The sequence below is a fragment of the Halichoerus grypus genome, chromosome 8, assembly GCF_964656455.1.
Source record: "Halichoerus grypus chromosome 8, mHalGry1.hap1.1, whole genome shotgun sequence".
Classification (NCBI taxonomy): Eukaryota; Metazoa; Chordata; class Mammalia; order Carnivora; family Phocidae; genus Halichoerus; species Halichoerus grypus.
Window position 1 is genome coordinate 26,045,922 of NC_135719.1, and position 23,924 is coordinate 26,069,845.

At 41.8% G+C, this 23,924-nt stretch overlaps 1 protein-coding gene across 5 annotated transcripts in view; it reads left to right on the forward strand.

Moving 5' to 3' along the window:
• The window catches only part of LRRK1 (leucine rich repeat kinase 1), a 119,333-nt gene that overhangs the window by 25,274 nt on the left and 70,135 nt on the right, over positions 1 to 23,924 (forward strand). For 2 of the 5 annotated variants that reach the window (XM_036092889.2, XM_036092891.2), the window contains exons 3-4: positions 15,212 to 15,375; positions 22,510 to 22,681. In XM_036092889.2, coding sequence (XP_035948782.1) covers positions 15,212 to 15,375; positions 22,510 to 22,681 — 336 coding nt within the window. Of the gene's footprint in view, positions 1 to 7,356; positions 7,449 to 7,535; positions 7,777 to 15,211; positions 15,376 to 22,509; positions 22,682 to 22,839; positions 22,889 to 23,924 lie in introns of those variants that run through there. The other 3 variants (XM_036092893.2, XM_036092894.2, XM_078078963.1) reach the window with 3 other exon arrangements.

The window sequence follows — 23,924 nt, forward strand, 5'->3', positions numbered from 1 at the left end:
CTGTTTCCAAAAATAGGAGAGGAGGCAACACTCCCCACCCAGTTCAATCTGTGAGCCCAGGATTACCCTAAAACCAAAACCAAAGATACCACAAGAAAACTACAGACCAATATCTCTTGTGAATACAGATGCAAAATCCTCAACAAAATATCAGCAAATCAAATCCAGGAATATATAAAAAGGATTATATAACATGACCAACTGGGATTTATCCAAGGATTGCAAGCTTGGTTTAATATCAATCCATATAATATAGTAACAGAAAAAAGGAGGAAAAAACACATGATCATCTTGACACAGAAAAAGCATTTGACAATATCCAACACCCTTTGATGATAAAAAAAAAAAAATTCAATAAACCAGTAATAGAAGAGAACTTCCTCAACCTGATAAGGGACATCTATTAAAAATCCACAACTAACATCATATTTAATTATAAAAGACTGAATGCTTTCTCTCTCACACCAGGACAAAACTAGGATCTCCAGTGTCACAACTTCAATCAACATTATACTCAAGTGTCTAGCCAGCATAATGAAACAAGAAAAAGAAATAGAAGGCATCCAGATTGTAAAAAAAAAAGTGGAACTATCTCTATTTGTAGATGACATAATATTTTCTATAGAACATCCTAGGGAATCTACAAAACCTTAGAACTAATAAGGCAGTTCAGCAAGTTTTCAAGATACAGGATCAAAATGTAAAAATCAATTGTAGTTACATATACTTTAAATAAGCAGTCTGAAAATGGAATTAAAACACATTTATAGTAGTACCACAAAGAATAAAATGACAGAATAAATGTAACAACAGAAGTGCAAGATTTATACACTGAAAACTATAATGCATGGTTGAAAGAAATTAAAGAAAACCTAAATAAATGGAAAAACATCCTGTGTTCGTGGGTTGGAAGACTTAGTAATGTTAACGTGGCAGTACTCCCAAAATTGGTCTGCATATGCAGTCCTTATAAGAATCCCAGCTGAAATAGTCACGGAAATTGACAAGCTGATCCTAAAATTCATGTGGAAACAGGAGACTCAATAGCCAAAATGATCTTGAAAAGGAAGAACAAAGTTGGAGGACCCGTACTACCGAGTGCTAGTAATCAAGACAGTGTGGTATTGGCGTAAGGGTAGACATATAGATCAGTGGAATAGAATTAAGAGTCCAGAAATAAACCCATGCATTTATGGCCAGATGAATTTTTATAAAGGCACTAATAAAATTCAGAGGGAAAGTAATAATTTTTTCAACAAACGGTGCTGGGACAATTGGATATCCATGTGGAAAAAAATTCACACATCATAAATTCACCATTTCAGCTTGCACAGTTCAATGGTTTTTAGCATATTCCCAGAATTGTGCAACAGTCATCAGTCCTCTAAAGGTAAAATACTTCGATCGCTCGGGAAAGAGACCCTGTACCAAGGAGCAGTCTCTCTCTACCTGTCCCTCCCCCAGCTGCTAACAATCACGACCACTGACTTTCTGTCTCTGAAGTTTTGCCTATTCTGAACATTTCACATAAATGGAATCGTTGGGTTTTATGATGTGTGAATTATACTCGATAACACTTATTTTTAAAATGTGGTCAGATTTATCAGTCTTTTATTGCTACTGGGTTTTGAGTCACAGTTAAGAGGGTTATACCCTCCTAGGTTAAAAGGGAATTCACCTGTTTTCTTCTATTGCTTATATAGTTTCACTTTTTACATTCATGTGTCTGATCCATGTGGATCCATCCTGGTTTCTCAGTGAGGAATGGATCTGACCGTATCTCTCCCATGTGGCCCCCCAATTGTCCATACACCATTTATTAGCACGCTCTTTTTTGGGGGGGGTGCCCTGACTCCTGTCCTGGGCCACTCTCTCCTCTGAGAAGGGACAGTGAGCATTGGATCCTAGCACCTTTCCCTGGAGAAAGTATCAATTTGCTGGTCAGGCTTTTGATTACAACCAGTTTTTGGTTTGGGGTTTTGTTTTTCTTTTTTTTTTTAAATCACAGTAATTTCCTATCAAGGATTTTACAGTGATGAACCAAGCAGTTAACTCGGAACCCTGCCTCCAGGATAAAAACTATATAAACTATAAGGTTACCTCCTACATGGGAATATTATTGGGCATTTCCCATGCTTTTAAGTAAGATCATTGCCATGGCCTGAGTGTTTGTGTCCCACCAAAATTTGTATGTTGAAACCCTCACGGCCAAGGTGATGGTATTAGGAGGTGGGTCCTTTGGGCCTTGACTGAGTCACAAGGATGATAGGATTAGTGTTCTCACAGAAGAGACCCCGCAGAGCTCCCTGGCCCCTTCCGCCATGCGAGGATGTAATGAGAGGTCAGCCACCCACAAGAGGATTCTCACCAACCATGCTAGCACCCCGATCTCAGGCTTCCAGCCTCCAGAACGGGGAGAAATAAGTTTCTGTCATTTATAAATAATCCGGTCCGTGGTATTTCGTTAGAGCAGCTCTAATGGGCTAATACAATTTGAAAGAAGAGCTATTAATCAAGATGAACTCAAAAGCCACTTACTTGAACGTGGCTGATCTCACTCAGCAGCATTTTTAGATAAGGTCACTGTCGGAACAAACGATGGAGGCCCCTTACATTGGCCTGTAGCATTCATCCGCGTGCTTATTGAGCTTCCGCTGTGTGCGATAGGCAGTGTGTACGGGCCTGGCTGTGTCCACGGGCACATACTGCCCTGTCTGGAGTTCGGGGTGCCCAGACATTTGGGGTGCATGCATAGCTCTACTCCCCTGCAAGCTCAGCAAGGGTCCTAGAGGCAAGCTCTTTTCTTCCATTGCTTGGCCCCCACTCACATCTTACCCGGAGGTCAGTAGAAGACCACCAGCTTGTCCATTTGAATTCACATGATTTATCTCAGATGCCTGAGGAGTAAGACAGAACCTCAGACTTCACAAGTGTTTAGACACAGGCCACATTTAACTTAATTTCAAATAAGGATAATAAGAGCTAGCCCTTACCAGAGCCCACGAAGGGTCACGTAGTGTTCTAGCACTTTCCACACTTCCCTACTTCCATTCATTTGGCCGTACCGCCACCCTTGTCGGGTAGGTGCTGCCATTACCTCCAAGAGGCGCAAGGGGGTGATGTAGAGAGACACGCGCCCAGCTGGGTACAAAAGGAGGCTGCCATGGCCTTTCCACGCTCCCGCTCCTGTGCGGGGCCCCGTGTGCTCTGGGGCCTCCTTCTCCCACAGCGTGTATGACTAAGTCCTGGGATCCTTTCATGAGTTGGAAAGCCCCAGAGTATTATCTTGAAACAGTCTAGATTTTGACCTGACATGAACCCGGCCGCCGCTTTGCTGAAGGCACCACGCTGGAGCAGGTGGGTGGGGTGGAGGCAAGGCTGTGGGCCAGAATGAAGTCGTTCACGGAAAGTAAATCCAGAAGGGCCCGAAGACATCCTTCTCCTCTTTTACCGGGAGAAGTCGGTGCCCCCCGTGCCCATTCTGAATGATACTGCAGATGAGCAAGATTATAGGTGAACCCCTCACTGACACGAGAACTCTGGAGGTTCAACTGATTGAATGCAAGAAGCTCTGAATGAGAACCTACTGTGTGCACGGCACAGTGCGAGGCCCACGCGACTCTGAATGAGCACCTACTGTGTGCACGGCACAGTGCGAGGCCCACGTGACTCTGAATGAGCACCTACTGTGTGCACGGCACAGTGCGAGGCCCACGTGACTCTGAGGAAGTAGGGCCCAGGCTGCAGCACTACTGGGCAGAAAGGAGGGGGACAGACACCTCACAAGAGGATGGTCCTGGCCAGGCAGAAGAAGGAGAAGGGAGCCCACGGAGAGCGCACCCCCCAGGTCTTCCTTTGGGAGTAGCATCTGTGCTGAGCCTAGAAGCAGGAGGAGAATTTTGATAAATGGTGAAGGGGTGGGCCTCCTTCCAGGTGGGAGACACGCCGGAGTGAAGGCTGAGGGAGCCTGGGGTCCACGGTGGGAAGGAGACTTCAGTGTAGGGAAGGGAAGGGGGAGGAAGAAGGTAGGCTCCCTGCAAATAATCCCTATTTGTATGCTCATCTTTTTTGCGGGGAGGGGTCATGAATTTTGCAGTAGTTTTTTTATGTGTCTTTTTGTTGTTGTTTTTGCAAGAGGTGACAAGATTTGGACATAAATCCTTGCCAAGACCATGCAGCCATTAAGCAGCCAAGCTAGGACTTGAACCCAAGTCTTATCATCTGAGTTGAATGGCACTTCCATCACCACGTTCTAGCATAGTTCATGGTTCTTGGGATGCTATTGGAAAAATCTGGGTGCCCCATGCTTCACTTCCCTCTAGGTTGAGATCTTTTCTCTCTTCCCTTGCGCCCATCTTTGCTAAGAGGAAGGTGGATTCAGCCAGAAGTTCTACTTTGCTAACCTGAAAAGTGTATTTTTAAAAACTACTTTTCCATGACAGCAGTACCAGAAGTAACTGGAAAATGGAGCAAAGGGAAGGGGTCGCCTCAAATTCCACGTCAGAAAAACCAGTGTTATCGTCTTGGAGTCTTTCCTTGCTGTCAGTCTGTTGGTGCTGCGGTGTCCCTCCGTGTGCTCATCGCCATAAGCATTTATAATGCATTAGGTCCTTGGCATAGCCACCCTTCTTTGCCCTACGAAACAGTACTGCAATCAGCATCTTAATGCAGTTTTTTTTTTTTTTTGCATCATGTTTTTAAATGCATAGAATTATTCCCTTGGAAATCAGTTCCCCAGAAGCCGGACTGGTGTGACAAAGGGTGGTCTTCACCCTCCGTGTTTATAAACACAATCCCCTCCCCACGGTGTGACTGATTGCTTTTTCTGTCTTCAGATTGTGCTGTTTTATATTTGAGTATTAAATAAAGGAACTGTTTTACTTCTGTGATTTTTATTTCCCCGGAAGGATGGTTCCTCTTTCTTTACCAGGGCAGTCTCTTGAGCATGGTTTCTGTGGTAGATGTTTAAAATCTGGGAAGAAGATAGCCTCACACACTACCTCTTCCTTCTGTTTCATCAAGCTGTGTCCCCAGGGTCTAGCTCAGCATATATTGGGTGTATGATATTTCTAGAATGAATGAGCAATAAATAAGTGAATTTTTGGAAGAGGAACTAAGTGCAGGAAAGAATTCATCTTTTTTTTTTTTTTTTTTGGAAAGAATTCATCTTTGTAGCTCTGTATTTCTCTTCCGCTGTCCCAGAAAATTCATGGAGGAGTTGACTTCCATCATTTCCTCTCTGGTTTTTGCATCTAATGAGATAGGATCATCTCACCTTTTAGTTCCTATGTGTTTGCCAAGCACATTATGTTCCAGATAAGCATGACATGTTTGGCTGGGAGTACACAGCCTGGGGGGTTAGGGGTCGGATTTTGGTGGCAGGTGTTGGGGAGGGGTCCAAGTCCTAGCTCTGCTGTTGGGAGCTGAGTAGGGGGAGCTTCTCTGACGCCTCAGAGCACTGGTCACCTCATGGAGGGCGGTGTCATCATTTCTTACCTCATCAGGCAGAACTCAATAAATGGCACCAATTACTAGCATACTAAATATTATTATTATTACTAGACCATTTTATTTTATCTTTTAAAATCTGTGACGTGCTTGCAGATTATTGTCCCAAGAGATTTTCTTGTTCTCTGGCTTTTCCCAGAACTGAAACAATTGGTTTCTCCAGCTGTCGGTTCCTTCAGTTTAGATAAGGCCATCAAAGAACTAGTTCATGAAGCCAGGGTGAAAGTAGTCAAATTTGGGCTGGATATCTTTCATCTTGTAATTTCTTTTTCTTCATTTCAAAGTCAATGCACACTTGGTGAGGAAAAAAAATATTGGAAAAGACAGAAAAACCCAAATAAAAGAAAACATCTCCATTCATTGCACCTGCTGAAGGCAGGTCACATATGTGTGCTCTTCAGGCTTTCTTTCTAAACAGAGGGAGAGACAGACTCAATTTTTATAAACGAAAATAATAGACTCTACACATTAGAAACCTTTCTTTCAAAGCACTTTAATCCCATATAATCTACCAACCTGGAGTAAATTCTGTTACTTTGCATATTTTCAAATGGTGTCACCCAGTGTTCTGTTAGGTATTTTCCCATGATGCTTCAGTCTGTGCCCCATATCCTACACTCTTAGGTTAACGTTATGGAAGCATTTTTCATTCTTAGTCTTCATTATTATCTGTTGTAACGGCTGCATGGTAGTTGCTCATTTTGAACTACCTTGAGGCACTATTTGAAAAGTCAGCTCCAGCTGCCGTAACAAATTGCCACAGTCTGGGTGGCTTAGACAACAGACACCCATTTCGCATAGTTCTGGAGGCTAGAAGTCCAAGGTCAAGGTGCCAGATGATTCTGTCGGTGGTGAGGGCCCACTTCCTGGTGTGCAGACAGCATCTTCTTATTGGATCCTCACTAGGCAGAGAGCCTCGAAGTAAGCTCTCTTGTGTCTCTTCTGTGTGGTCATTAATCCCATTGTGGGGGGGCTCCATCTTCATGACCCAGTCACCTCCCAAAGGCCCCGCCTCCTAATACCAGCACCCTGGGGGTCAGGGTTAAAACATGAATTTTGAGGGTACCCAAATATGCAATCCGTAACAGGCATTAAATTGGAAAGCAGAATAATTCTGAGCTCCAGGGTCAGAAGGACCTGCTTCCGCTGTTGCCCAGCTCCCAGCCAGCTCCATCACCATGAACAAGGTCTGCATCCTGGCGTCCCTCATCTGTAAAATGGCAGCCATAACACCTACTCAGAGTGTTGCTGTGAGCATTAGATTAAAGGACAAAAATCGAGCACCAGTGAGTATTGGGCAGCTAGACATTGCCTTTACCGTAAGCCATTCCCTAATTCCCTGATATTGGCCATTTACGTGGTTAGCGGGTTCTTCTCGGCAGGGCGGTGTCATACCTTAGGAGTGGATCTTTCTGGGTGTGCCCTGTTATTTCTTCAGATAAATTCCTCGGAGAATGGGGTCTTGTTAATATAGTAATGTCCTATTGCTTTCTGGAACAGCCATACAATTTGCCCGGCCTCCCACAATGACAAATGTCACCACACTCTAGCCAGCAATGAAGGTTAGAATTCCTTAGATTTTTCACTGTGCCAGGTGGGCATACCAGGGCATCTTACGCTTAATTGTATTTTTTTAAAATTTCTAAAGAAAATAGCACTTTTACTTGCGATTTTCCCTTGGGTGAGCTGTTTGTATATATAACTGCACATCCCCCTTCTATTAACAAAAATCCATTTGGTGAGACGATCCACAGAGAAGTTGTGTGTCTGTGCTGCGAGGCTCTGAGGTATGAGAAGCACTCAGCCTCGTTGCCGGAGCTGAGCGCTGTTCTGCGTGAGCCATGAGCCAGGATGCCCTCGCTCCCTGCGCTTTCTTTTCTGATGCTGGTCGATCCAAGCGGCCCCGCGTGATGGGGCTGAGCCCCGGCCATCTGCAGCTGGTGAGGAATTATCACTGGGGGTCACCCTGGGGGTCATGTTGCCCTCCACAGCCCCCCAGCCTCTGCCTCTTCCCCGAATAAATAAAGGGTTGGATTTCACCGTAATTCGACCCAGAGATGAAAACTGCTTACTGAGGCTAAAATCCCAGAGTGATAGCTGCAAAGAAAGAAGCATCCTTCCAGCTGAAGGCTGGGGAACCTGGGGCTACAGCATGTGAGCCCCTGCAGGGCCAGGAGGGTATCCCCTCCGGGGAGGGACGACCCCTGCCCCCGTGCGCTGGCTGCACAGGGACTCGGTGGAGGATGGTCTTTAAGCAGTTATGACCAGGTCAGTAGCATCCTAAAGTTTACTTTTGTTTGCTTTGTTGTGAACTAGGGGTTGGTAGAAATGTTTTTACTTTTTGCTACTCTAATGATAGAGATGAACATAGTAAAAAAAATTCATGGATGTGCAAGTAAAATGTGAGTGTCTTTTCTAGCATATGCAGAGGATGCAACAGATTTTGAATTGACAGACAACATTCTCGTTCCATCATACGTGTTTTCTTTGGTGGGAAAGAGAGAATTAAATACAATATGTATTATATATGTCTGTAATATAATATATATAATTATAACATAATTATATAATATTAATATAATTATATATAATATATAATCATATGATTTTATATACATATATATGAGAGGCCAAAATTTAGAACTTACAGAATTAAAGTCACTCTCATATTGCCTCTCCATTGTCCTAGATTTGTAGGAAAAAAACAGTAGAGAGAGAATTTTATTCTGATTTTTGGGTTGGGAGGGATGACTTACCAAATACCATTCTAGAAGAAAAGGTAGGACTCTCCTTAGGGTATCAGCACAGAGCAACAACAAAAAGGATATAAGAACAGAACAGACTCCGAACTGACAAACAAAGGAGGACTCTCTTTAAGAGGGGGGACATCCACATGAAGGAACTATTCATGCAAGGGACATGGGTTTTACGGTGGACATCACTATAATATTCATGGAATTCTATTTTACCGTTTCCCCTAAAGAAGAGAATAATTTCCATTAGTTTTTCTGTAGTCAAAATACTCTGTATTCCTAAAACCTGAATTACAGAAATGATATTTAGATACCAAGTCATTGGCAACCAAACCCATTTCTCCTCGAAATGGCCAAATCTAGAACACATACAGTGTTACTAAAAGTATTTCTTTATAAATAGAATATTAAATTGAAAGTGATTATTGAGGACTAAATAATGTTCTCATTGCACAGGCTTTTAAATATTGTTTTAACCCAGTACTTCTTCACATAATGAACTTTAATTAGTGTCCAGGTCCAGCATAGTTAAATACCAGGCTGTGTAGATATTAACATTTGTCACCAGCCACGAATGTGTTGTCCACTTATCGCCTCACCCCGCTTACTGTAGATGTTTCTTGTCTTAATAATTCTACATGGGCTGAATCCATAACCCTAGCCATCCACTATATTTGCAGTCTCCCCTCACTAGCTCCTACTTCTAATAAACTGACTCCTAAAATCAAACAAGTCACACCACCAAAAAAAAAAAAAAAATTGTGCTCTTGGTTTTCCCTTCTGCTCCTTTACTTGGTAACTTACTTCATTAAGCATATTTTGCATTAAAAGCAAGCGAGATGCACATATAGATGTGTATCTATATATATATGGAATGTTCGTTGCTATATAAGAAAATAATGACATTGTAATGAGAACTAAAATGAATTTTTTAAATTTGAAGCTGAGTCATTCTAATGTTCTACGATTGTTTTCCTACTGGTTCTAGTTGGCTTATTTGGTACATTAATATTTTATTGAAATACAATACATTTTGAGTGTTTATATTTTTAATATGAATTTTACAGCGTAGGAGGAAAATATTGAGAACTGTCATATTTTACTGCGTACAGGAATAAAATATGGACAATGGTTGATAAATAAGCACAAATCACTGAATAATCTCGCTTGAAGTAAATACATCCCTCCGCTTTAAGTTTAAATCAGAGGTCACCAGTTGTCAACTACAAAACTGTAGTATTTGGGGGAAAAGTACTATAAAAGTAAATATTTACCTCTAAGAAAAGGTGTCTGATGGTGGGGAGGAGAGGTTTCTGCTTTTTATATGATGTAGTTCTGTATTTTTTTTCAGTGAGAATGTGTTCTTTTATTACTTGTGTAATCTCTTTAAAGTTTAAAATAAAACACTCATTTAATTCCATTATGGGGGACTTGAAAAATAAAGAATAAAAATCTTTTCTAATTCCATTATTAATTCTATGCCAGCCCATCCTTAATTCTAACTATTGGCATTGTGGTCTTTTTTCTTTCAATGTAAATACATGTTAACCCTTCTCTTTGTAATTTCAGGAAATTAAAAGGAGTTGGCAGATTAAATTATATGTATGTGCATTAGTGGATCTTTCCCCATAATGTCCTCCCAACAATTTGATTGCACTAGAACCCCCAGCTCTCAGCATCAGTGACGGTGGACATGCGTTGTCCACACAACCTAAGAAAATCAGATCCAAAACTGAAAACACCACTATATTAAAAAATATATAAATAGAATCAAGCAGTCTTGGTTCTGATTACATCATTTACCGCACATATGCTGCATTATTTAAAAGTCAAGTTAAAGTAAAATCCCCCTTGTAATTTTTTTTAAAGATTTTATTTATTTATTTGACAGAGAGCACAAGTAGGCAGAGCAGGAGGCAGAGGGAAAGGGAGAATTAGGCTCCCCACTGAGCAGGGAGCCCTACGAGGGGCTCGATCCCAGGACCCTGGATCATGACCTGAGCCGAAGGCCGACGCTTAACCGACTGAGCCACCCAGGCGCCCCCCGCCTTGTAAATTGACATGCACCCTAATCCCTAGGTTCTGCCTTCTCAGTGTCACTTAACTGGGACTGAAGGTGAACTGTTTTTATTTACGTTCCTACAGTAAACAGAAGAGGTCACTTCATACTTGCTTGTACACACACACACACACACATGCTTGTATTTTACAGAGATAAGGGAAATATTTGTTTAATTTTGAAAGATGAGCGATGACATAATTAAGTGCCTCTTCTGATGGATGCTGCTGCTGTTGATTCTACTCTCTTCTCGAAACCTGCCAATGCCTTTCTCCTTCCAGCCAGCTCTCCGATGTCCCAGGGTCTCTGACGGTAAATAATTAATGGGACTGTTAGCGTGTGATGGGGAGCGAAGCTGCCTTACTCACAAGTGCAACCACTTACACACTAAGCCGTTTTCTGATTCCTCTTTGCAAAAAATACACAGCCAAAAAACCCAGTAATCTCCACTCAGACACAGCAATCTTGCTTTGGTGTTTCGGGAATGATGCAGAGCATGTGTAATGCTTTATCCACTTACATGGATTTTCAGAACGGTTGCCTTTGAAATAGTGAAAGTCATGGCTTAGAATGAGCTCTAAAGACCCTGAACGGTTTCAAGGGCCTTTACTGTAAGCAGATTGTCTTTGCCTTTCTATAGAGCAGGATTTTTTTTTCTGCCCTGATGGTGAATCTCATTCAGGATGCCATATGGTGGGCCCTGCATTTAGGGTATGATATTTTGATTCACTTCTCTCTACATTTTCTTACTAAAAATTTTAAACATAAAGTTGAAAGAATTGAACCATATACATCCATTACCCACCACCTAAAGTCTACCATTAACATTTTCTAAAATTGCTCTCTCACATTCTATCCATCTGTCCATCCCTCTATTCATCCGTCAACAGTGCATTTCAAAGAAGGGTCTATATACTTCACCCTCAAAATCTTCGGCATTCATATTATTGGCTACAGTTCAATATTGTTTATAGCATTTGGGGATAAAATCCGTATAGAGCAAAATGCACAACTCTTCATTAGACCATTTGATAAGTTTTGACAAATAACACCAATGTAATGAAAAAAAACATCAGTTTTCTCGTGCCCCTTCCCTAGTAAACTTCATGCCTGTCCCTGCCTCCAGGAAGAACTATACTGATTTTTTTTCCCCACCCATCAATTAGATTAGAACAGCATATAAACGGAGTCATCTTGTACAATCATTCTTTCACTCAGCATTATGTTTTGAGATTTCCTGTCTCTCATTTCATGGATCAGTAGTTTATTCCTTTTTATTGCTGAATAGTTACTAAACCACAGTAGTCATTAATCTGTTTTTCTGTTGATGGACACTTGTGCTATTTACAATTTGGAGATACTATGAATGAAACTGCTATTAACATTCTTGGATAAGTTTTTTAGATCTATTTCTCTTGGGTAAATATCTGAGAATAGACTTGCTGGATCATAGGGTAGCTGTATATTTAGTTTTATAAGAAACCACCAGACTTATTTCCAAATGGTTATACCATTTTACACTCCAACCAATAAGATATGAGTGTTCTGGTTGCTCCGTATCCTCACCAAGTACTGTAAGTCTTTTTAAATTTTAGTAATTCTGCTGGGAGTAGACTGATGTCTCCTTCTGGTTTTAATTTACATCTCCCTGATGACTAATGATATTGAGCATTTTTAAAAAGATTTTATTTATTCATTTGAGACACAGAGATACAGAGAGAGAGAGAGAGCATGAGCAGGGAGAGAGGCAGAGGGAGAGAGAGAAGCAGGCTCCCCACTGAGCCAGGAGCCCGATGTGGGGCTCGATCCTAGGACCCTGGAATCATGACCTGAGCCGAAGGCAGACGCTTAACCATCTGAACCACCCAGGCGCCCCGGTATTGAGCATTTTTAATATCTTCTGCTGTTCCAATCTTTACCCATTTTTAATTGGGCTGTCCTTTATTACTGAGTTATAGGAGTCCTTTGTGTATTTTGGATACCATTCTCTCCTTTTTGGGGGTGGGGGGGTTATGTTTTGTAAATACTTTCTTCCAGTATATAACTTGCTTATTCATTTTTAAATGGTAGATCAATCTTTTGATGAGTAGAAATTTTTTTTTTTTTAAAGATTTTATTTATTTATTTGAGAGAGAATGAGAGACAGAGAGCATGAGAGGGAGGAGGGTCAGAGGGAGAAGCAGACTCCCTGCTGAGCAGGGAGCCCGATGCGGGACTCGATCCCGGGACTCCAGGATCATGACCTGAGCCGAAGGCAGTCGCTTAACCAACTGAGCCACCCAGGCGCCCGGTGAGTAGAAATTTTTGGTGAAGTCTAACTTAGCAAGTTTTCCTTTCATAGTTACTGTTTTCTGTGTCCCATCTAAGAAACCTTTGCTTACTCTCAAGGCATAAAGATATTCTCATGTATTTTCTCTAGAAGTTCCTCAATTTTAAACATTATGCTAGGTCCATGATCCATCTCAGGTTAATGCTTGTGTGTGGTAAGAAGTGGGAGTCTGGGTTTCTTTTTATTCATTGTAGATGTCTAGCTGTTCCAGTGCCATTTGTTGAAAAGACTGCTTTTCTCATCATATTGCTTTGACTCTTGTCAAAAACCAATTGGATGTACAAGTATTACAAGTATGGGTGTATTTCTCAACTCTCTATGCTGTCCCATGGATTTATCTGTCTCTACTGGTACCACAATGTCTTGATTACTGTAGCTTTTTTTTTTTTTTAAAGAGAAAGAGAGCATAAGTGGGGAGGGGCAGAGGGAGAGGAGAGAAAGAATCCCAATCAAGCTCCACACCCAGTGCAGAGTCTGATGTGGGGCTCGATCCCACAACCCTGAGATCATGACCTGAGCTGAAATCAAGAGTTGGACACTTAACCCACTGAGTCACCCAGGTGCCCCCTGATTACTGTAGCTTTATAGTAAGTCTTGAAATCAGGTGGTGTACATCTTCCAGTTGTCTTCTTTTTCAAGATTACTTGGGATATTTAAAATCCTTCGAATTTCCATACAGACTTGAAGATCAGATTGTTAATTCCTTTTTTTAATTAAAAGATTTTATTTATTTATTTGAGAGAGAGAGAGATAGCAAGAAATAGAGCACAAACAGGGGAGAGAGGGAGAAGCAGACTCCCCACGGAGCAGGGAGCCCGATGTGGGATTCAATCCCAGGACCCTGGGATCATGACCTGAGCCGAAGGCAGATGTTTAACTGACTGAGCCACAAAGGCACCCCTAGATTGTTAATTTCTATCCCCTAAAAGCCTATGAGAATTATGGTTGGAATTTTATTGAACCTATAGATAAAATTGGGAAGAACTGACATGTTACGAATATTGATTTTTCTAATCCATGAACATGGGTTGTCTTTACATTTATATGGGTCTTCCCATCTTTTGTTAAATTTGTTTCTAAGCATGTAGTTTTATGCTATTGTAAATAAACAATTTTTTTTTAATTTTCCAAAAGTTAGCTGCTATAGTGTGATTCACTTCTGTGATAAGAATATTTGGAAGCCAACCTTTCTCAGCATTATTTTCACATGAGAAGAAGCTTCTTTTTTATTCATTTCTTCAAAGAGGCAACAGAGAGATGGTGGGGGTTCACCCCAGCCTGAGAGCTAGGGGACCAAACTTCTGTTCAGGTTTGCCTTTTACTGACTGTGTGGACTTGGCCAAGAATGGTTGGAAAATCTCCCTATTTCACTCAACACAATCAGAACATAACTCCTCATTCTTTGTAGTCTTTTAAGTAGCATTTATAGAGGTAAAACTTTTAACTCTGGTTCACTTACACATTTGGAAATCTGGTAGAAGCCTTGATTTTTCTCCTCAGAAAAAATGTACACACGCACACATGTGCACACATGGGCACACATGCTCACACAGCTTTGTGTCCAATTTAGGATGTTCAGGCAACCTCTGAAACCTGTTTATCAGCCACGGGGTCCACAAAACCCCTGTTCTAAGGGGAGAGCTCAGTGAGGGTAGGAGCTGACTTCCTTTACGTCTGCATCTTCCGCACCCAGTACAGTGCTCGGCCTATCACAGCTGCTCAGCGGATGCCCCAGCATTGCTGCGTCATGGCCTCCTGCAAAGCTGACCACTCCTCCTAAGTAGCACCAGGTCCTCAGTTGTCCTGGAGCAGCCTGGACCATCTTCCACCCAGGACAGCCAGTGTCCACTACTAGAGAACAGCAAGATACTGACTGATGGCTGAGCCACAGTTCAGATAACCAGAGTGGAATATTTCAGATAACCAGAATGGCAGAGTCACGTGATTTCTTAGGGATACCCTGGACCAGTCACATCAGTGGTCCAAGGGTGTCCCAAGGCCCAGAGTTTTATGGGACTGCCAAGATCATATTGTGGCATATTTGTGCGAGGGCAGGTATGGATGAGGGCTGCTGATTCTAAATCCCATGCCCTTACTGGGGTTTTCTAGGCAGAGAGGGGATAGATTTCCAAATCCCTAGTATTAGGCCTTTCTTTCTTCTACCACTAGATACTAAGTCCCCATGAGGGAAACAGCAGGGGGACAGTTTGGCTGGACCATCTGCTATATCACCAAAGCCCTGGCTTTTCTGTTGCCGTCAATGAGATCAGCCTGGCTGTTCCCAGCCAGACAGCGGCCCTAGGTGTCCTGGACCCCCTCCACTATGGCAAGGTGTGGCTGCAGAGACAGCCTGGCTGAGCACCAGCCCCACACAGGGAGTCCCTCCCCCAGGGCTGCTGGTCCCGGGGTCTGCTGTCCTTGGTGACGCTGGCATTGTTTCAGGGCCACCTGAAGCCTCACATTTATGTCCTAGAGAGCACATCCTGCTCTCCTCTCCAGTGGTCCCCATGAGCAGCCCTGGCAAGTGATGGTGACATTGTGTGTGTGCTTCTGTCTACCCAGGTGCTGAGGACATGGGCAGCAAACCGTCCACACCAGGCGGTGACCCCACAGCACAGTGCCCTGGGACAGAAGGCATTCATGCTGCATACAAGCAAGGAAACCCCAGCAGGGCCCGGCACCTGCTCAGAGAGGCTTGTGATGAGAGCACGTCCCATCTGGAGAAGGTAAGGTTGGTGCCGGCTCCTCCAGCCGGACTGGGGACCTGGCCTGGATGAAGGTCACCACTCAGATTATCTCCTTGTTATCATCATCATCATAATGGGCATTTTTTTTACCTCCTTTCACATGTAAACTCATGGGTTCTGGTCCTTTCAAGCCAACTTCTCAACCTGCCACCATCTATGCAAACCCTTTCACCTTCCCAGAGGACAGGGGAGGCATAGCTGAAATGTGAACAACAAAAGGCCGATCTGAAGGTTCAGGTTACTGTATTCTTTTACGTTTCTCTTCCATTATAAAAATAGCACATGCTCAAAAAAAGAAAACTTAGAAATATGTAAAAGTAGAGAGGAAGAGAAAAAGAAAGTAACCATATTCTTAATGCATCCAAACAGTCCCACTTAACAATTTCGTTATATTTTCTCTCCGTCTGCTGATCTGTGCATGTGTTGTTTCTAATATAGATACAGTCATATTGGATATATATATTTGCATGCTGCTTATTCTCACATAATATTATATCAAGCATTTTCCATCTGATTATAAATTCTGTATGTGCTGTAAAAGAAGAAAGGTTTTTACACTTCACTTTAATTGATAAAACATTGAAACCAGTAGACTTTGTTAAGCTCTGTATGTCATACCTAGAGCAACCACTTTAAAAACAATACAAAGAGATACACTCCAAAACACTATTGATCAATCAAAATGAAATTTTATTTTATTTTTTTTAAAGATATTATTTATTTATTTGACAGAGAGAGACACAGCGAGAGAGGGAACATGAGTGGGAGAGGGAGAAGCAGGCTTCCCACTGAGCAGGGAGCCCGATGCAGGGCTCGATGTGGGGCTCGATGCAGGGCTCAATGCGGGGCTCGATCCCAGGACCCTGGGATCATGACCTGAGCCAAAGACAGATGCTTAATGACTGAGCCACCCAGGCACCCCCAAAATGGAATTTTAAAAATGTCTCAGAAACCACAGGAAGGCAGGGGAAAAAATCAAAGACCGAGCAAACAGAAAATGAAACAAAAAATTTCATGACAGACTTAGATTTAATATACAAATAACTATATTAACATAAATAGTCCAAATACATAAACTGAAAGAGATTCCAGAGTAGATTTAAAAAACATGAGCAACAACAAAAAGAAAGAAAACATGAGCAAGTATATGCTGCCTATGAGAAACTCACTTCAAATAGGCTATATGAAGGTTGAAGGTAAATGGATAGAAAAAGATATACCATGCAAATATTAATCAAAAGAAAGAAGGAGTGGCTAAATATCAGGTAAAGTAGACTTCAGAGTAAAGGAAATTACCACGGACAGGGAGGATATTTCATAATGATGAAGGGGTCAGTCCACCAAGAAAACATAGCAATCCTAAATGCACATGAACCAAACAACAGAGCTTGCAAAATAGTGAAACAAAAACTGATATAACAGAAAGGAAAACTAGATAAATCCACAATAATAGTTGGAAAGTTTGATACCCTCTCTCAACAAGTGATAGAACAACCAGGCAGAAAATCAGCAAGGATACAGAACTTAACAACACCATCAACCAACAGAATTGAACTGAAATTTATGAAACATTCCACACAACAGCAGAATGCATTCTTTTCAAGTGTCCACAAAACATATCTCAAGATAGACTGCATATCCTAGGTCATAAGATAAACCTCAGCACATTTAAAAGAATTAAAATCAGACAGAATATGTTCTCTAACTTCAGAGGAATCAAATTGGAAATTTATAACAAAAAGCTAATAGGAAAATCCCAAGCACCTGAGAACTAACCACAAACTTTTAAATAATCCATGGGTCAAAAAGAAAGTCTCAAGGGAAATTTAAAAAATACGTTGAACTAAATGAAAACGAAAATGTATGTCAAAATTTGTGGGATGCAGCTAAACCAGTGCTGAGAGGGAAATTTATAGCACTAAATACTTACATTAAAAAAGAAGAAAAGTCTCAAAGTAATAATCCAAACTTCCACCTAAAGGAACTACAAGAAGTGCAAAATAAATCCAAAGCAAGTGGGAGAAAGGAAATGCCAAAAATAAGAGTAGAAAATTAATGAAATTTAAACCGAAAAACAATAGAGAAAATCAATGAAACAAAAGGTATTGTTTTTGAAAAGATCAACAAAATTGACAAACTTCTAGTAAAACTAACAAAGAGAAAAGAGAAAAATCACTAATATCAGGAAGGAAATAGGGAATATCAGTACATACCCTGCAAATATCGAAAGGATTGTAAGGGAACAATATGAACAACTTTACTCACATAAATTTGACAACTTAGATGAAATGGACCAATCCTGGAAAAATAGAAACTATAACACATCCAATATAAAATACATAATTTTAATAGCCCTTTAACTATTAAGGAAATTCAACTTATAATTTAAAACCTCCTAAAAAGAAATCCACAGACCCAGATGGTTTCATGGGAGAGTTCTACCCAATGTTTAAAGAAGAATTAATACCAACTCCACAGACACTTCCCAACACTTCTATGAGTCCAATCTACCTGATACCCAAACCAGACAAAGACAGTACAAAAAAGAAAAGTTCAGACCACTGTCCATCATGAATATAGATGCAAAAAATCTTAACATATTACAAATAGATTTCAGCAATATATAAAAAGAGTTATACACCATGACCAAATGGGATTTATTCCAGAGATACAAGACTGGTTCAGTGCTCAGTCATCAATCAATACAGTCCTCCATTATTAATAGACTGCTCCAGACTGAATGTTGGTGTCCCCCCAAAATGTGTATGTTGAATAATGTGATGATGTTTGGAGCTGGGGCCTTTGGAAGGTGATTAGGTCATATGGCTGGAGCTCTCATGAAAGGGGTCAGTGCTCTTGTAAAAGATCCCATAAAGCTCCCTAGCCTTATTCTGCCACATGAGGATACAACAAAAGATCGGCCATCAGGAAGAAGGCCCTCACCTGACCAGGCCAGCACAAATCTCAGACTTCCAGCCTCCAAACTGTAAGAACTAAATTTTTGTTGTTTTTATGCCACTCAGTCTTTGGGATTTTGTTATAGCAGTTTGAATGGATTAAGCCATAAACTGAAGAAGAAAAATCACATTATCGTATCACTTGATGTAGAAAAACCATTGGACTCAATTTAATACCCTCATGATAGAAACTCTTAGAAAATTAAGAATAGAGGGGAACTTCCTCAACCTGATGAATAGCTACAGAAATCTACAACCAACTTTATACTTGATGGTGAAAGACCGCTTTACCCCTAACATCAGGAATAAGGCAAGGATGTCTACTCTCAGTATAATACTAGCAGTTTAATTTGAGAATAATTATACATAATTATAGTCAATATATTACTGGAAGTTCTGGCCAGTGCAGTAAGGCAAGCATAAAATTCTTAGCAGATGAAGGGTTGAACATACAATGGAATATAATATAATATAGATATAAATCGTAAATATATAAAATACATAATATGTACTACAAATATAATATAAATATAATACTAAGCATTATAAAGAAATTCTTTGAGAAAGGGGAACCCTCCTACACTGTTGGTGGGAATGCAAGCTGGTGTAGCTACTCTGGAAAACAGTATGGAGGTTCCTCAAAAAGTTTAAAATAGAGCTACCCTATGACCCAGCAATTGCACTACTAGGGATTTACCCCAAAGATAAAATGTAGTGATCCCACACCCCAATGTTTATAGCAACAATGTCCACAATAGCCAAACTATGGAAAGGGACCAGATGTCCATCTACAGATGAATGGATAAAGAAGATGTAGTATGTATATACAATGGAATACTACTCAGCCATCAAAAAAACCTGAAATCTTGCCTTTTGCAATGATGTGGATGGAACTAGAGGGTATTATGCTAAGCAAAATAAGTCAATCAAAGGAAGATAATTATCATGTGATCTCACTCATACGTGGAATGTAAGAAACAAAACAGAGGATCACAGGGGAAGGGAGGAAAAAATAAAACAAGACAAAATCAGAGAGAGAGACAAACCATAAGAGGCTCTTAATCATAGGAAACAAACTGAGGGTTGCTGGAGGGGTGGAGGGTAGGGGGGTGGGGTAACTGGGTGATGGACATTAAGGAGGGCACATGATGTAACGAGCACTGGGTGTTATATAACACTGATGAATCACTGGATGCTATTTCTGAAACTAATAATACACTATATGTTAATTAATTGAATTTAAATTTTAAAAATTAAAAAAAAATAAAGAAACTCTTTGAAATATACTACCACTCAGATGGATCTCAAGGGCATTATGTTGAGCAGGAGATTTAAAAAAAACAGTCTCAAAAGGTCACATTCTGTATGATCCCACTTGTATAACATTCTCAAAAAGACGAAATTATAGAGATAGAAGAGAGATTCGTGGTTTCTGGGGTAAGTCGTGGTGGAGGGCAGAAGAGTGAATGTAACTATAAAGGGGGGGTTCAAGAAAGACTGGTCTCGCAATGGAGTCATTCTGCATCTTGATCATAGTGGTGATCAGACAAATGTATATACATGTGACAAGATGGCAGAATGATATACCCACATTATACTAATGTCAAATTACTGGTTTTGATCTTGAACTACATTGTGTAAGCTGTCACCGTTGGGGGAAACAGAGTTACGGAAACACGGATGCCCCTCAGGAATGTCTTTGTGACTTCCTATGAATCTCTATTTCAGAGCGAAAAGTAAAAAAAAAAAAAATTAACTTAAATTTAAAAGTAAGTGAAGTATAATTCCACTTTAATAATATATACAAACTGGCAATGGTGTTAGAAGTCAGGATAGTGGTTATTCCAGGTAGAACAGTGACCGGAAGGGGGCAGAAAGGGGACTTCGGGGAACAGATAATCTTGCGTCCCTGGTCTGGGTCTGGGTGTCCATTACATGAATGTGTTCACTTTGTAAGAGTTCATGAAACTGAACACACAATGTGTGTTCTTTTCTGTAGGGTTGCTATATGCCAATAAAAGTTGTAATGAATGAAGTGAAAACATGTGGTTTCACATGGGATTACCCATGTGTCGATATGGATGAACACATTCTAGAAGGCTATGTAAGAGCAGTTTCCTTTGCAAAAGGGCGTTAGGAAGGAGAGGCATGAAGTGAGGCCTCCTTTTTATATTATACTTTTCTATGCTGTTTGAATGAAAATAAATACATGCTGTGGAACCTCTGGGCTGTCTCTAGCCAGGTGCCAGCCCGACCCTTCCTGCTCTCTGGTTCCTCTTGGCCTCTGGGTTACTTCTTATGGCATCACCACTTTGTGAGGATGGGGCTTTTAAGCCTCTTACCCACTAGAGTCTAGACAACTGTTGGGTGTGTGTGGTGAATCATTTAATCAATCCCTGTGGCTTTTCTCCCTAATGCAAGTGCTTTCCTGGAATGGCAGGCCTAGCGGGCCGCACCCTGGGCAGATTGGCAGGCCAGTGGGTTCTTCTTTTCTGGTCATATTGAATGCATACCTCACATGGCCAGCTCATTCACTTCACTTGCACAACCCGGACCTCCCTCCAAGTCCCACATTTCCTGGGAAGTCTTGGACAGAATGGAGCCTAGGCTTTGGCTAGACAGACCCCAGTTCAAATCCTGGATAGTTCTGCAGACTGTAAACTCCCTCCCTCCCATCCCTCCTCACCCACAAGATGGAAACACAGTGTGAAAATAAATAAAGGAAACCTCATTTAAAATGGGAGTCTGAAAAAAATTAAAAAATTAAAAATAAAATAAATAAATAAAATGGGAGTCTGGAAGCCCTGCAGGGCAAGTTCTCATGCATTACCACTCACCTTAAGAAGCAAACCTTGCATTCCCCAGGGAGGAGAAGCTTACTTTCCATACCCAAGCAGGAGGAAGGAAGAATTTCTCCTTGCCCAGCAACAGCCCAGCCAAAGGCAACTCAGTAAAACACTCTCCCAGCTTCCTCCTTTCCCTTACAAAAGCAAGCCCCTCCACTCTGTTCTCCAGACTTGCCTATGGTTCACCATAGTTTCCTTGTCCTGAATTGCAGTTCCTCTGCTATTCCCAAATAAACTCACTTTGCAGGTAAAATAACTGGCTCTTTTCTTTTTTTTAAATCAACAACAGATACAGTCCTCTTAAGACTGTTATCAGGATGAAGTGTGACCATGCAAATAAAATGTTCCATGCAGCATTTGGCACATGATAAGAGCTTAATATATCAGTTCTCATCCCTGGGATTCTGTTGTCCCATCCCTGCCTGTCTCACCCGAAAGTGACTCCTAATACACCTGTATTAGGAGTAAGATATGCTTGCTTGTGGCTGTTTTGTACAGATTCCAGACTCACCTGTAAACTCATGGAGGTCATGATTGCCCCTGGCATCCTCACACAGTAGGTTCTCCGTAAATGCCAGCATTAGCACAGGTCGCCTCATTCCAACGTGCATCGATTCTGCATCCACCTCCTCGAACGCTGCGGATGCCCGAGTCCATCGGAAATAGCCAAGTTTCAGGAGGACTTAGTTTCAGTAACGCAGTCAAACTCTGTACGTGCCAACCCAGCATTCTTTTTGCAGACCTAGCGAGCCCATGAAAAGTCAGGGCCATTTGTACAGTCAAGAGCCATTTTCTAGCTGTGTGATCTTGGGCAAGTCACGACACCTCTCTGAACCTCCATGTTCCTTGTCCACATATTCATATACTGCTTCAGATGGGGATACTCACGTGATCTCCATCCTCATGAAGCTCAGGGCACAGAGCAGTGCTGTCCCAAAGAAATAGAATGGGAGCCACATCTATATCGAATGGTCTAGCAGTCACATTCAAAAAGTAAACAGAAACAGATGAAATATTAGTATATTTTATTTGATCTGAATATACTAAAGATCATTTCAACATGTGATCCATATAAAAATGATTGACAAGATAGTTGACAGCTTTGCACTAAGTCTTGGCAATTGCGTGGCATTTGACGCTTCCAGCCCCCCTCACTTTGCATGGGCCTCATTTTAAGTCCTCGACAGCCGCACGTGGTACCAGCTCCAGGCTCGCCCGTGGACTTGGTGAAGCATGTCCAGTTGATTCTCTTGGCCATTCCTGACAGCACCCATCTCACCGAAGTCCTGTCCCTGCTCTGTGTTGACCAGGGCCAGCTTCTGAGCATCTCGGCGGCCTATGGCGATCTGGAGACCGTCCGGTACCTTCTCACCGAGAGACGGGTGGAGCTGCCCACCGAGCCCACTGATGACAATCCAGCTGTGGTGGCAGCACATTTTGGGCACACTGACGTTGTGCAGGAGTTGCTCGAGTCTTTGCCAGGTAAATCCCAGGGCGTGAGCTCCTTGCCCACCTCTCAGGAATCACCTCTTCTTGGGAATCAGACAGATGTTTGTGGGGGGGGAGGGGGCGGCTTTCCCTCAAAATGCTTGTTTCTTTACACTCTCACCAAGCAGGAGAACCAGAAATCTGGGCCATCAAACTGACAACCGAGCCACATCCCACATCTCATTCCCTTGAGCTCAGGAGGTAAATTCTTTCACACCCTACTTGGTAAAGAATATGGACCTATGTCCCTTTTTAAAAATTTTTAATAGATTTTATCCTTAAAGCAGTTACAGATTTTCAGAAAGGTTGATGTGGAAGTACAGAGAGCCCCCGTATACCTCCCCCCAAAAAAGTTCCCCCATTATTTACATTCTGTATCAGTATCATAGAGTTGTCACAATTGAGGAACCAGTACTGAGACATCCTTACCAACCAAAGTCCAGAGTTTCCATTAGGGGTCCCTCTTTGTGTTTGTACATTCTATGGGTTTTGACAAATGTATAATATGTATCCACCGTTAGTGTATGATACCCAACAGTTTCACTGCCCTCAAAGTCCTCTGGGCTCCACCGAGTCATCCCTCCCTTCCCCTAGCGCCCCCCACCCCCCCGGCCCCGGCAACCATGGATCTTTTTACTGTCTCTGTAGTTTTGACTTTTTTCAGAATGTCATACAGTTGAGCTCATAGATTTTGTTGTCTTTTTAGATTAACTTCCTTCACCTGACGATATGCATTTAAAGTTCCTCCGTGCCTTTTTATGGCTCGGGAGCTCATTTCTTCATAAGGCATTACCTTAGCGGTGGTCTTTGGGAGTTAGGGTTTTATTTGAACAAGGCCAGCTTCATTGGTGTGCAACGGTGCGGGCCCTGCACTCAGAAGGCCCACGCTTGGTTCAACACTCCACTGTCGCCATCTTGAAATTTTTGATATTTTTTTGAACAAGGGGCTCACCTTTGTATTTTGCCTTGGGCCTGTAGCTGATTATGTAGCCGTCCTGTGGGGGGGTTGTCCGACAGTGTGCTTTGAGTAGATTTGTGCTCAGACTTGGTTCTAAGCCAGTGCTTTCTTCATGTGTCTGGAAGGAGAATGAGGAGAGTAGAAATCAGGACCGTGTTATGGTCCACAGGTGTAGATTGGGTGCAGCCAGACATAGGAGGGCAAGGAGGAGCCTGGGTGTCCCTGAGGGCAGACTTCCTCTTTTCAGGGATCCCCAAGATTAGCTCTGTTGTAGCCCCA